Source organism: Macrosteles quadrilineatus, unplaced genomic scaffold (assembly GCF_028750875.1).
Source record: "Macrosteles quadrilineatus isolate MER2022 unplaced genomic scaffold, UCM_ALF_1.0 Scaffold_36__1_contigs__length_1205136, whole genome shotgun sequence".
In the NCBI taxonomy this organism is placed as follows: domain Eukaryota; kingdom Metazoa; phylum Arthropoda; class Insecta; order Hemiptera; family Cicadellidae; genus Macrosteles; species Macrosteles quadrilineatus.
In genome coordinates this window covers 722,860-736,135 of record NW_026542629.1, presented here as the reverse complement: position 1 = coordinate 736,135, position 13,276 = coordinate 722,860, and the positions used below count along the sequence as shown (strand labels likewise).

At 33.4% G+C, this 13,276-nt stretch overlaps 1 protein-coding gene across 1 annotated transcript; it reads left to right on the top strand.

The window, feature by feature from the left end:
• The first annotated feature begins 634 nt into the window (after positions 1-634).
• LOC129005827 (uncharacterized) lies at positions 635-12,458 on the top strand. The gene is made up of 4 exons (XM_054434840.1): positions 635-718; positions 2,076-2,216; positions 4,000-4,137; positions 10,582-12,458. The coding sequence occupies exons 1-4, from the start codon at positions 635-637 to the stop codon at positions 10,657-10,659; spliced, it is 441 nt and encodes a 146-aa protein (XP_054290815.1). The 3' UTR covers positions 10,660-12,458.
• Positions 12,459-13,276: the final 818 nt, after the last annotated feature.

Here is a 13,276-nt window from a genome sequence, read left to right as displayed (position 1 = left end):
CTCAAAGTCAAGGTACAATCAAGAGAATGTAGATTTTGTTACTGAATAAGATCAGCTGCTTCATTAGCCAGGATGTTAATCAAAAGCCCAATGATCAAGGACAGCTGGGTCCAGTTTTAAACCATCAAAAAGCTACTAACTTTTATCAAGATCGAACCGGTGACTATTTATCACCAAGAGAGCACCCACTGAACTACCTAACTTTGATTTATTATGTCTACACATTATCTTAGCTAATAGAATATTTGCAGTTACACAATCTTTTTAATGTACTTTAATTTATCTAGATAAGTTAGTTAACACAATTATTATTTAAAAATATATTTGGATTAGTTTTTTACCAATTAAATACAGTGAAATAATCCTTATAAACTTGTTAAGTGAATTATGGTAAACGTACAACATACATGAGTTCAATATACTTTAGTTGTAAACTCAACAGTGTACATTAACCTTAACATGGTCAATCCCGGGGCAAACTGTTGCTTTGGCAAACACGCCGCTCCTGTTTCCAGTATAAAAAACAAAAAAAATAACTAGTACAAATAATCAGTTTTTCTTACCTATTGTTTGTTTGAAGGTGATAATCCTCCAACGAATTTCACTCACTATTAAATAACACGACTAAAATCAAATGCTACCCGTAAAGATAATACCCGGGCGACGCACAGTCAAGAATGGTATGGATGGAGGGGTGGTAGGTAAATTGCAAGCAGGCGTAAGTTGACAATCTCACCGCACCGAGCGCTACCTGTCCATAACGCCACCTGATCAATATCAACAGCTGATTGTAGCGTTAGGTTATGTTCCTTCCCTTTTGGCATCGGCAACCGGCGAGTGTAACATTGATCCTAGAAGTGAAGACGCTTCAATCAGTACTGTAATGCTAAGTTTTAGTCATTTCTTGTAAGAATTAGGAAATTTTGCAAATGGTACGTAAAGTATTTATTCTGTATTTAATCGTTTGTGTTTACATGAAAAAAATGCGTTGTGAAAAGACGAACTTCATATTTCCAGAGTATCCCTACAAGGAAACCAATAAAAATGTAAGTTGATCATAGTGTATATAACTTACTGCAGTGTTGGTGGTGCCTGGTGCGTTTATGTAAAACTGTTACTGATTTATAAAGTTGAAACTTATATTTTGGTCAATTAAAATTAGAAAATCGCTGTCAATTAAAACTACTGTTACTAAAAAGGTTACCGCGTGTAGGTACTTAATGTTAAATATTTTGTTAGAAAATGTTACAGGCAGAATAAAATAAAACATATTGTGTGATACAATAAATATATTCCACGCAACATAATTTCTAACAGAAAATCTTAAAGTTGCAAAACACAAGCAATATAAAATATTATTTAGTGATGGCAAATTAAAAATATTGTATGATCTGCTTGTGTATCTATAATCATAGATAAAAGGACTCCTTTTATCTATGCTATAATAAACAGTCTTATGGCCAGCAGTCAGTACGGTTGTGTATCTATCAAAAATCTATATTTATATTTATTTTTGTTGTCGAGTCTGACGAGTCTCATGCTATTTATTACTTGTTGAGTTTCATGATATTTATTTATTATATTTATTAATACTAGTTTACCTGTTGCTTGAATTCGAGCAATTGCTAAGTATTACAGGCGCTATTTTAAAACGAATATCAGTCATAATAATTTCTGATGACTTTAAAAGATTCGACTTAAAGATTATGGAAATACTCAAGATGTACATAACAGATCGATATAATCAACATTTCTTGTAAATATCTTATAATTTTTCAAAAGCCGATCTTGTTTTTTAGTTTTTTCTACAAATAGCCTTACTCATAGCCGCATTAGGTTGTCCATAAAAACGATTATACATTAAAAAAAAACAATATTTCTATTTCTTCTTCTTGGTGGTGTTCTATGACTTTCCTATGTTTCCAGAGTTTGCAAATCGGCTCTTTCAATGATTACTAGGCCCTTATTAGACGAGGTAGCCTGGTGACGTCGCCAGCGACCAAACTGGCTACTCAGCTTGTCAAGGGTCATTGATTCTTATGGATGTTATTACATGAGGGTAGCCAACGACGCAGCCAAACTTTGGCGACCGACTGGCTACCGAGCCCCGTCGCCACTGCGGTAGCCAAGCCACTGGCTACCCATATTGGCGACGCTGCGTTGTAGCATATGGAGCTTATTACACTAGGTCGCCAGTATCATCACGTCACCACTCGGTCAGTTCATATCACGGGGGTACTTGCACACTGTTGTGTTGCGTTCTGTTGTGTTGTAAGTGGGTGAATTGTTCACTTCAGTTGATAAAATGTCTACATCTGATTCAGTCGAAGGGATACGCGAAGATATGAAGAAAAAAGAAGAACCTCCGAAAGGCGAACAAAAGAAAGAAGCAAATAAAAAGCAAGAAGAGCTCATGAAAAAGTGTCAGAAGTTGGCCGACACAAAGTTGAACACTGAAGACTTTATTAGTGAAATCGAAAAACACCCTTGTATTTGGAACTGTGCTGTAGAGGAGTAGGAGCAACAAACATGTGAAATTGTTCACTCATTATCCTCCCTCTCTAAATTATTTCCCAAAAAAGAAAGTTTCCTGCACAACTTCACGTTAAGCTCTTTCCAATGACACCAAAAACATGTCATTCGGTTCAGTAGTTTCGGAGGAGTAATTGTCACAAAAATCCTGCTTGCGTATAAAATAAGTATAGATATAGTTATTTATTATATATTTGTTGATTTTCTTTAGTTTTCTATTGATTGTTACATTGTTATTAATCTTACTTCTTACTAATATCTTTGACTATCAATACAATATTATAAATGTAAAAGTTTGTGTATTTGTTTGTTTAAAGTTCAATCATTCATTAACTATATACTGGTTGGATTGGGCTGAAATTTGGTATGGTGATAGCTCACATTCCTAATTAACATATAGACATATTCTTATCTCAAAATCCTTTTGGGCTTCACCCCAGTGGATCTGGAGTTTCCCATGTTAACCTTATGAGTATCATATTTAAAAGGAATTAAAGATTTTTTTACTGTTTCAACTACACACAAGTTGGTTCTATGTTATTGAATAGCGAATAGCATCAAAACTAAAAGTTATAAAGTTTACCAACAGGGTGTAGCACTATTTATTCTTATACATTTATGACAAAAGCTAATTTGAACCAACTAGCTACCAAGCTGTGATATACAATTAGAACTTTACTTTTTTCTATTGTTTAGGTGCATTGGTAGAACATTATGGCTAAGGTAGATGGGCTATACTATAGCATACCGTAAATTAAAAGAACCAAATTTTCTTAAACCGTGTTCCCTCTCCCATCGCAAACACAAAGCCAATAACTGAAATAAGCATTTTATACTTATACGCCAACCCCGTACGAAGGACGGGTACTCTGCTAGTGTGTTATAAGTTTGATAACTGTTTATTGATTATTTTTAAATGGTTCTGCCGTTGGTATGTATAAAATAAAATAAGTATAAGATTGACTTAAAGAAGCTATGTTGTATGGTATTTGAGTGCAGTAAATGAAATGTATAGGCCTATATAAAGAAGTATATTTCCAACCAGTGAAATATATAAAGTTCACCACTCTATATCAAGTAGTGTTCTTCCATATAGAGATTCGTAAAGATGTAATGTTTAAAGAAATATTGCCAAATACAACTATTAATTTTATAAGTTGCTTTGCTATGTTTAGGGGGTCTAGAAATAACTCCTCTGAAATAACTGACTGGCATGTTTAATCAGAAATGAACACAGGCTAATTAACAGAAGACTACACATTCATACTTTTATTAATATTAGATGGGGACGCCTTGTATGAGCATATTTTGCATGCTTTTGCCTCTGAGGATTCGGGGATTCCCAGTTTCATTTCTAAAGAAGAAATCTGCTGAAACAAAATAATCATTTTCACAAAAAGAAAGCGTGGACCCCTGAGGAGTACTGAGTTTTGTGGATACTGTTTTTTACGACTTTGTTGTGTCCAGGAAGTGGCATTCAGAGAGTTTGAGTCAGCTTGTGAGCAGAGCCCAACATGTGCCGCACTGAAGGGTCTTGAGAGATTCAAGTGTGTGAGAGAATGCATATCACCTACCTGCTACCATCACATCTACTACAAGGATCAGGTGAGTATAGGCCTACCTCAGAAACAGTCACGGCCATACCCATACCAACAATGCTCTTTATTGACTTGGGTTACAAAAGTTACTTTTGGTGATTCAAAATAAAATCTCAGTTCCGTAGAGAATCTTTTCATATTTCAAAGTTTTAACAAGCATTTTGATACACTTGGTATTTCAAAGTCCAAGTTGATGACAGAGGCCGATTTGGAACTCGTAGTAAGTTAAAGTTTTGTCAGCCGAACTGATCTCTACATAATTGGAAGGGGCAGAGGTGAATTTATACATTAATTCCTGTCGTAACCTATGGAAAATATACATCCAGTTATAGACATACCACAAACAAAACAACCTGCGCAGAAACGAAAAGATCACGTGGTTCGCGCCGGTAGGTGTGGCTTACCCTTCAAACCTACGCGGCTCGAAACGGCCCAGGGTTCTTTTGTTTCTGGTATTACTATAGGGGGCGCAGGCCGAAAGCCACGAATGTTTATCTCTATAAGCTGGGGGGACGTAAGCCACGGCAATTAGCGAGGGTTTGAGAAGTTTTAATCCTGGGAACGAAAGCCACGACGGCGGGCCAGGTAGTTGGGAGGGGCGAGGGAGAAACGGGAATCTCTTACATGAACATGACCATTATAATATACAGGGATGGACGCAAATATTTTGCTAAAGCTGTTTGCTGATGTCTCAATGAATTTTCAAATACAGTTAAGAGCTAAAAATATTGAAGGAGCAGACATTTAACATATTCCATATAATATTCCATATAATATATTACCTCACTTGAAACCCTTCCACAATATCTAGGGAAAAAATTTTACAATAAACTGCCTGAAAATATTAAATTACTATAACCGTTTGAAAAATACAAGAAAGAAGTTGCCAAATTGCTGGTTGACAGAGCGTATTATAAAGTTAATGATTTTTTAGGTGATGTATTTATTTGATTTTGTAGTTATTATAGTTTTATGTATTTTATGTATATGACCATTTCACCTGTTTCCCAGCTATGCTGGATTTGTAAACGTTATGTGAAAATAAATGATTGAATTTAATTGAATTGAATTCCACATATATTCTAATAACTTATTGTAAATAAGTTGCTATTTAGAAAGTGAGTAAATAATTTCTTCTATTAAGATTGTGTTTACAATACATTATACCATCGATATGTCCAGCTACTGTCAACAATGCAACATTAGGCTAAACCTTTGCCTGATTAATTTACAACTGTTTGCAACAACTTTTTACTCCCTATGGAAAAAAATGTTACTTTGGACCCGCAACGCATGAGGTATAAATATGAATGTTTTGCTTTATTATGACGAAAACCCCTTATTGTATTGAGTATTATGGAAGATAATATGATTATTTAACGATAAAAGTTCAACTTAAAACTTAAGTTATACAAGGTTTTACGTCGGCACGGAAGTCCAATACATGTTTAGTTTTGCATGTTGTAATGTTGAATGCAATAAGTGATGTGGTATATTTTCTATCACTATTTTTTGTTAAACAATAACTGTGAATATTATTGATATTTAATTTTTAAAATCAAAACAATTACATTTATTCATAAGTATTAGGTAACTAAAAAACTTCGTCAATATTTTTGCGTGGTTGATTGTCACATCCTACACAACAATTATGTTGCTACATTGCTTACTATGTATCTCTATAGCATAGTATTATACAAATGTGCACCACACTAATCATTTCTGTATATAAAAGCAGATTTGTTAAAATTCTGATCAGAAATAAAGTTAAGTTTTGGAAAATTACATTGTTAGTGAAGAAGGCAAATTCAGTAGCAGCCGTTCTTATGCATCTGCATACACGATGTGGTGAATGTGGTTAACATAGTTTAGGTTGAACTAAAATGTATGCATTACTTTTACGTTAAAGAACCAGTACTATATACCAGTGCGTGTAATATTTTTACGGGGGTAGGTAACATGCGTAACATCGTAACAGCGTACCAGGTAACAGCGTAGGATTGTTGACACCCGATTTCCGGCATGGAGGGAAGTATCTTGGAATTAGTCATAAGAATGCTGCGTCACCCTTACATTTCGGCATATTTAGGATTTCGCATCAGTTTTTAAACATTCAAAGCGTGAAGACCATGGAAGATTGTGCGGAGTTGGTTTTTAGTAATAAGGGCAAAGAGTCCTTGATGTTTAATAACTTTAAATTCAATTTGCAATCGGTGTTAGTGTGTGGAAGAAAGAAGTGGTTTTGCGAGAGAAAAAGGCGTGGCGGCTGTAAAGCGAAATTCTTCACCCAGAGTAAAATCTTATAATTATTTATCTTTATAATTATTTATCTTTATAATTATTAGCCCTGATGGTAAACTACTTTTATTTGACATAACTGTTATATTATATGATGAGGTACAGATGCCTGACATAATTTCAGTAGTTAGGCTAAAGCATATCAATTTTATGTGAAATCAATATAAACTGTTTTTTTGCTAGGCATACATCAACTGTCCTAAAATGGTGACAAATTTGTTAATTTCAAGTTATTTGTATGTTTTTACAAAGAGGGGGGGGGGCAAATTATTAGCCTTAACTACTTTTTAACATTATTTAATACACGTGTAAAACTTAGAACTTGTGTTAAACAAACTTTTGGCTTTGGTACTCGTTATGCGTTCTCTTGTTCTTAACAAGCATTTTAAATCTGTTTACCAAACTAGCAAAGGTCTGAGTAGCTATATTGAATTTTTGATTGTGATAAAAAACTAGAATTAGAATAAGAGTGTCTATAAGCTGCGCTTTTGTTGCTATGTTGGTTTTGCGCATTTAGAGTTTCGCAAGGATAGAGTTATTTGTAATCTGTTAAGTATCAGTTAAGTAATCAGTTAAGTATGTCACACAGTTATTGTTTTCATTCCATTATTAAGTCAAATTAAAAAATTGTAAAAAATGATTACATGGTTCTTTATGTCACCAAAGTATTATTACGTGTAGTTATTAACATTTCCCAACACGTAACATTTAAAGATTTGCATTTCTTCTTTTTTGCTATTCTTTTCGTTTTAACTTTTGAGTTTGACTTTTTGGTAGAAAAATCACTTTTGGGCCACCACGAAACCAAACTGTAGGGCCTACAGATAATGTGATTGTGTAGATTTGTATAAATATAAAACTCCCATGGCCAATTTTGATATAATTTAGACACAAAGAAAATATCTTTTTAACTTCCTTTTAATAATATTGAAGAACAGTTCTTTTTCATTTACAGACATGCTGGGTTTGATAATAAACTTACCTGAGTTAATATAAACCCACACATTCATTCATATGCATATAATTGGGTAGCATTAAAATCTCCGTCGATAATTGTTCCGAGGTGATTCTCACGTCATACAGAAAATAATGTTGTAGCTATATAGCCTACTAGGTATCACTTATGGCCTATTTGTATTGAAATGTCCACATTGACTATTTCTAAATTAATATAAAAGCAGATAATATTTTATCAATTATCAAGTTAAGCTTCGTAAATTTATTACCAACCGTTCTAATATATCAGCATAGACGATTTGGCAATTGAGGTTAATATTGTTTGGGTCAAAGTCTTATACATTACTGTACTTTTTTTAAGACCCAGCACCATCCGGGCGTGTAATATTATTACAGAACATAATAGGGCTCACAGCTGATTTCTGGTAGTTTGGAATTAGTCATTAGGATTCTGCGTACCCTAGATGTCGCGGTAGTTATGAATTTTAGATATTATTTTAATGCATGGCACCTGCCTTCTCCAATTACTTTAAGATTATTTAGACTGGGTGCTCAAGAAAAAAGATTAGAAGTTGTTGATAAGTGCAATCCCGTTCATTCCTACTTATAGCCCACTAAAAATGTAAAAATCATGCAATTGCTGTATAATTGGAGTTCGTGTTTTTGGCGTATTACGTCAAGTATCTATATCTATCTATTTTACTTATTTAATACGCAAGCAGATGTGTAGCCCTTTAAATAAGGAAGTTTTTAGTAGTATTTGTTTAACTCATCGGATCTCGGTAACCGAGAAATAAATTCCTGAATGTTATTTAAATTTTCGTCGATATTAAAAATAATTGTTTAACGAAGAAATTTAAATAGAATATTTTTCCGTACCCCAACGATTATGTGTTATATATATTTAAAATTTTGTGAGGATTCTGAAAATGACATTTAAATTAACAATTAGTGTATTTTTAACAGAGTTATATAACCTTTTTCATAACAACTACAATAATTTTTGGAAAACCTTAATTTATTTGTTATTCCCTAACGGTTGAGGTTGGGAACCTCAAATGTGCGTCTTTATGTCACCATTACCATGTAGTTTAATGCAAAATTTTATTTAACACTTATGACCGGACACCCTGTATATATATATATATATATATATATATATGTGTCCGTGAACACGATAACTTGAGTCATTTTTATCCGATTTTGATGAAATTTGGTTTAAATGTGTAAGGCGGGATAAACTTGAATGAGTTCGCGAAACAGCATGATCGGACTATGGGAACGGGGGTCTGTTTTATGGGGTAAAAATAGGTTTTTCACATTTTTGACCCTAAAAACAAAAAAATTCACAATTTCTTTCCAAACCATTTTGTAGAGCTTAAAAAAAAACAAATAATTTAGTATATTGAAGCGTAATTATGTGCCTAATTGTTACGGAGAAAATTCAAAAAAATTTTAATTTTAAAATTCCCATGTTATTCTTATGGAGAATAAGTCATCTTTTGTAGTTTGCTTGTTTATGAACATATTTTGATCAAATTTGGAAAATACATTAATTTCTTACTAAACTACAGTACCTTTTAACATTTTACATAAAAAAAAACTTTCTTACCCTCCCTGTTGCAGCAAACCTAAGTACTGGTTAAGCTAATTCTGTTTAAATAGGGAATACATTTTATATTTTTAAGGAGACATTTTAGTGTTAATCCAATCAGGTGAATGGAAATTCGCTAAGTTTGCAGGTTTGCTGCGGCGGGGGTATTTTATTAACATTTGAAGTTTCATAAAATGTCCATGGTAACGCAATATCTTTGGTAGTTTTTTTTTTAAAGAGCATCTTTAGTGGAAAAACACAAAATCCTGTCACGACCATAACGGACGTTTAAATGAATATTAAAAATAGTTAATATTATTTTTATAACTATGTTTTGCTATAAACTAATTTACTTTTATGACCATTATACAATAAAAAGAACACTGAGCTTTTGGTATATTTAGTCTTTCTAGAAAAAAATAAAAAAACTCAAAAAATTGAAAAAAGCCAATAAAATCTTTTTACGTTTGTATAACTCCGAAAAAACTTACCAGAGACCCGAAAAATCGTTATGTTTGTATAGAGGTGTGCTTCTTTTGTGTATAAAACATTGAAATATGACGATATTTTAATTTTTGAATTTTTTATGATAGAAATCATAAACGTGATGGTCAGGGACAAGAGGTACGGTCGTGAATTGTCTGGAATAATCTAAATCTTTCTAAACAATCCTTCAATTATACTGTTAGATATAATAAAATTATGTGTTTCAATTGAACTAAACTGTTCAATTTACAATTATATTAAAGTTATTGTCACGACCAAACACACTATAATCCATAAGGCTGGATCGGTCGTGAAAAAAACCGCGATGGTCGTGAAACCTTGGTCGTGAAATTACGTGTTATTTGGATCTGTTCTGGCGGTAGCCCTGCACCTCATGTTCGAGGATACAAAGTGGACTTCTAGGTTAATCTAGCAATTGAAATATCTTATAAACAAAAAATAACATCATGTCTACTTCATCGAATGACTACGTACGGTCATGGACACACCAAAATTACAAAAAACACAATCTTTCCTTTATTAATCTTGTAATTCCTCCTTTTAACTCGAAACGACCGGCACTACAATCCTGACGTACACCCCGAACTAGTCTCTAAAACCAACTGACTCCATCGACGCCAGGCTTGCCACTGTCGTGCTCCAAAGTTGAAAATTTTTCCCAAACAGTCGTGACGCCAAATCGAGGGACAGACTTATTTTGTCATGGTAGTCAGTTTGCAATGACAATAAAATTATAATATGCTCCTTTTTTTAAGTTTAATAACCATTGATGACATAAAAATATGGCTTTATATATTTCGGCATGAATAATTAGTCTAAAAACAGCGTGAAAGTTGGAAAATGTACCCTAGGGACACGTCATGGTCGTGAATTTCGAGACTTTAAAAATCCGAAAAAAATACCTAGAACCTATTTGAAACCAAATAAATGTGTGTAACATGTTGCCCCCGTCCCAAAAAATATTAAAACACATAATAATAAACTACAAATCCAGAATCTACGAAGTAAAAGGCCAGGGACATGAAAACGTACGTTTTTAAATTTTCACTCAACCACTTCTTGTAAAACTTTTTGATTCCAAAATTGCTTTTACAGATTGAAGAAGGTGAAATAGACGTCCGTCTGAACTCATTCAAGGGCTGCTTCATTCAGAGGACAGGAAGGACTCGTTAAACGTCAGCTTCAGAAGCAGTTTTTGACTCGAGACTTCATCTGTGGCTTCCATACCTCTGGCAGTGGTTTTGGGCTGATAAGTCAGTGAGAGGCCAGCAGGGAGAAAACTACTCAAGCTGCAGTATTATAATGCTCTTCCTTCACTGATTAAATATGCAAATAAATATAGATGGCACTTTAATAACAACAGAGAAGCATATATTCCATTGCACACTTGTCTATTAGTATTAGTCAAGAAACATTCATAAGCTAACAGCTTTTAAAGTTAGTTTTTAAAAGCGTTGTAATTAATAAACTTTAATTGTTCATCAAACTACTCATCAACCAAAACGTTTATAGTTTGTTAAGGGAAAAATAGTTTTGATGACTTAAACTGGCAAAAAAAAAACTTGTAGAAGTCCCATTAATTTGTGCAGATATTCACTTAACTCTCGTAGTAGAACTCATATTTCTGAATGCTTTTGCAGTAATTTAGTAAAACACAATAACAATGATTGACTATGCTACATCACAGAGAAGTAAGGTACAAGAAAAACTTGCTCATAGGACAACTGTGCACTTTCAGTTCTAGTACGATGTGCCGGAAATATACACTTGTGACAAGCAAGGAGAAAGAGCCCGAGCAGCGAGCACTGTGAGGAATTTCTTATTGCAAAAAGGGTTCTCCACCATGAGCGTTGTAGGACAAGAGGATGAGGGCAGGGGGGGGGGGTATTGGACTTTGCCATAGACACCAGTGACTAATGCTAGTCACCATAAGTGTACCATTGAGTGGTTCCTCTGTACATTACTTCTCTGTGGCTACATTCAAGTTGAACTTCAATATAAACTGTTATAAAGTAACATGATTTTACGTATTACTTTTCATTTTACACAATATAATAAATAAAATAGGTTCTCATGTGTACATTAACGTAAATAAAGTGAATTTCAACATTAGAACAAATGGCTGGGGGGCTAGGAATAAAGCTCATATCTATTAGCATTATTCAATATTCCCGCCAAGTTTAATGTAAATCGTTCAATATACATAGCCATTAAGCAAAAATTTATTTTCTACATAATGTTAGCACACAACCAAAGTTTTACAATGTTACTTTTTCATCACTTTTCATACAATAGGTTTATCATATGATTTAAATAGACCTTCCACCTCCATTATACAGGGTCAGTTAGTATACGTTCCAACTAAAATGTCATTACCCAACAATCTTTGGTTTATCATACTTTAAGGGTTAAGTCCAGACTGGTAACATGGCAGACTGTGAAACCAAGGAAGCAATGAATGTCTTGGGCTTCTTGTGTTCTGGTGCCACCACCAAATCTCAGTACTACATGATAACGGACATACCCTTGCTCTGTTGCTATGTGGACGGGCTAATACAAGGTAAATTGGAATATTCTGCCAACTTATTTGATAAAAAAAAATAGTAAAGAAATCACATTTTAATGTACAGTGGAGATTTCTTAATAACGGGGATTTCTTAGTAAAGTTTTACTTTGATAAACTTGTAGTTATTATGAATTATTTTATTTTATCATCAAAGCTAGTATTTCTTGGAATTAGTATATGTTTCCTTTTTGTGATTTGTAATATCATAAGTGCATTACAGTTTGAAGATTAAATTTGTGGAGTACTTAAGGGCTTCTTTAATGTACATTTTATAACTAAACCTTAAAAATATTGAGCAAGTTGTACAACTAACTATTCTTTTTATTATTGTAAACAGTTAGTAGACATATTATGTATTGAAAAACAAATTGTTATTTATTTCCTATCCACTATTTTCATTTTTAAAAGTTTGTAATACACATGAAATAAACGATATCAGCAATAGCAATCTGATACATACTTTCTCCCATTACCTTGCTAACAACCTTTATGTTTAAGGGGTGGGAATAACTATGATATTATATAGGGAAAACGGCAAAAGATACAATAACTTTTGAACCATAATTGTTTCAGCAATGCAGATTGAACTATTTTGTTTAGAATTACTAGCTGGCCCTACAGACGTCGTCCTGGCCTAATGTGGTTTAATATCAAATGCTCGTTTAATTTTCAAGATGAGCTTGTTCGCATCACTCAATCACGTCCTGGTTCAAGTTCGTTCGCTACGCTCACTCACCTTTTGGTTGTGGCTCGTTCGCTGCGCTCACTCGCCTTCAGGTTGAAAATTAACATATGTTATTGTATCACAAGGTTAAGTTTAATGAAAACATCTTCCTCCAATGTAAAGGAAATTTTTTTTGAATTTTAAAATCAAATTACTTAATAATGGTTGGGTGGAAATGGATTATTATAGTATGTGAATTAAATCTCGCGTTTCTAGGTCAAAACGTACTCTCGTAAAAGTATGTGCACGGGTGGTCTAATTCACCCAGTATAAAACGTAGGCCTACTGTATTGTAAAAACTGTTGATTATTCCCAGTGTATTAACTACAGTATACGATTCCCGGTTTCCGGTTGGCTGACATTCTGTGTAAGTGTAAGATTGGAACAGCTGGAATGCACTCACACCTTTTTCGCTAACTTAGCACTCACTCATTACCATTTACTTAGGTAATAAAAAACTTGAACCAATATTTTAAAAATATAGTGAATTTTTAAAATAT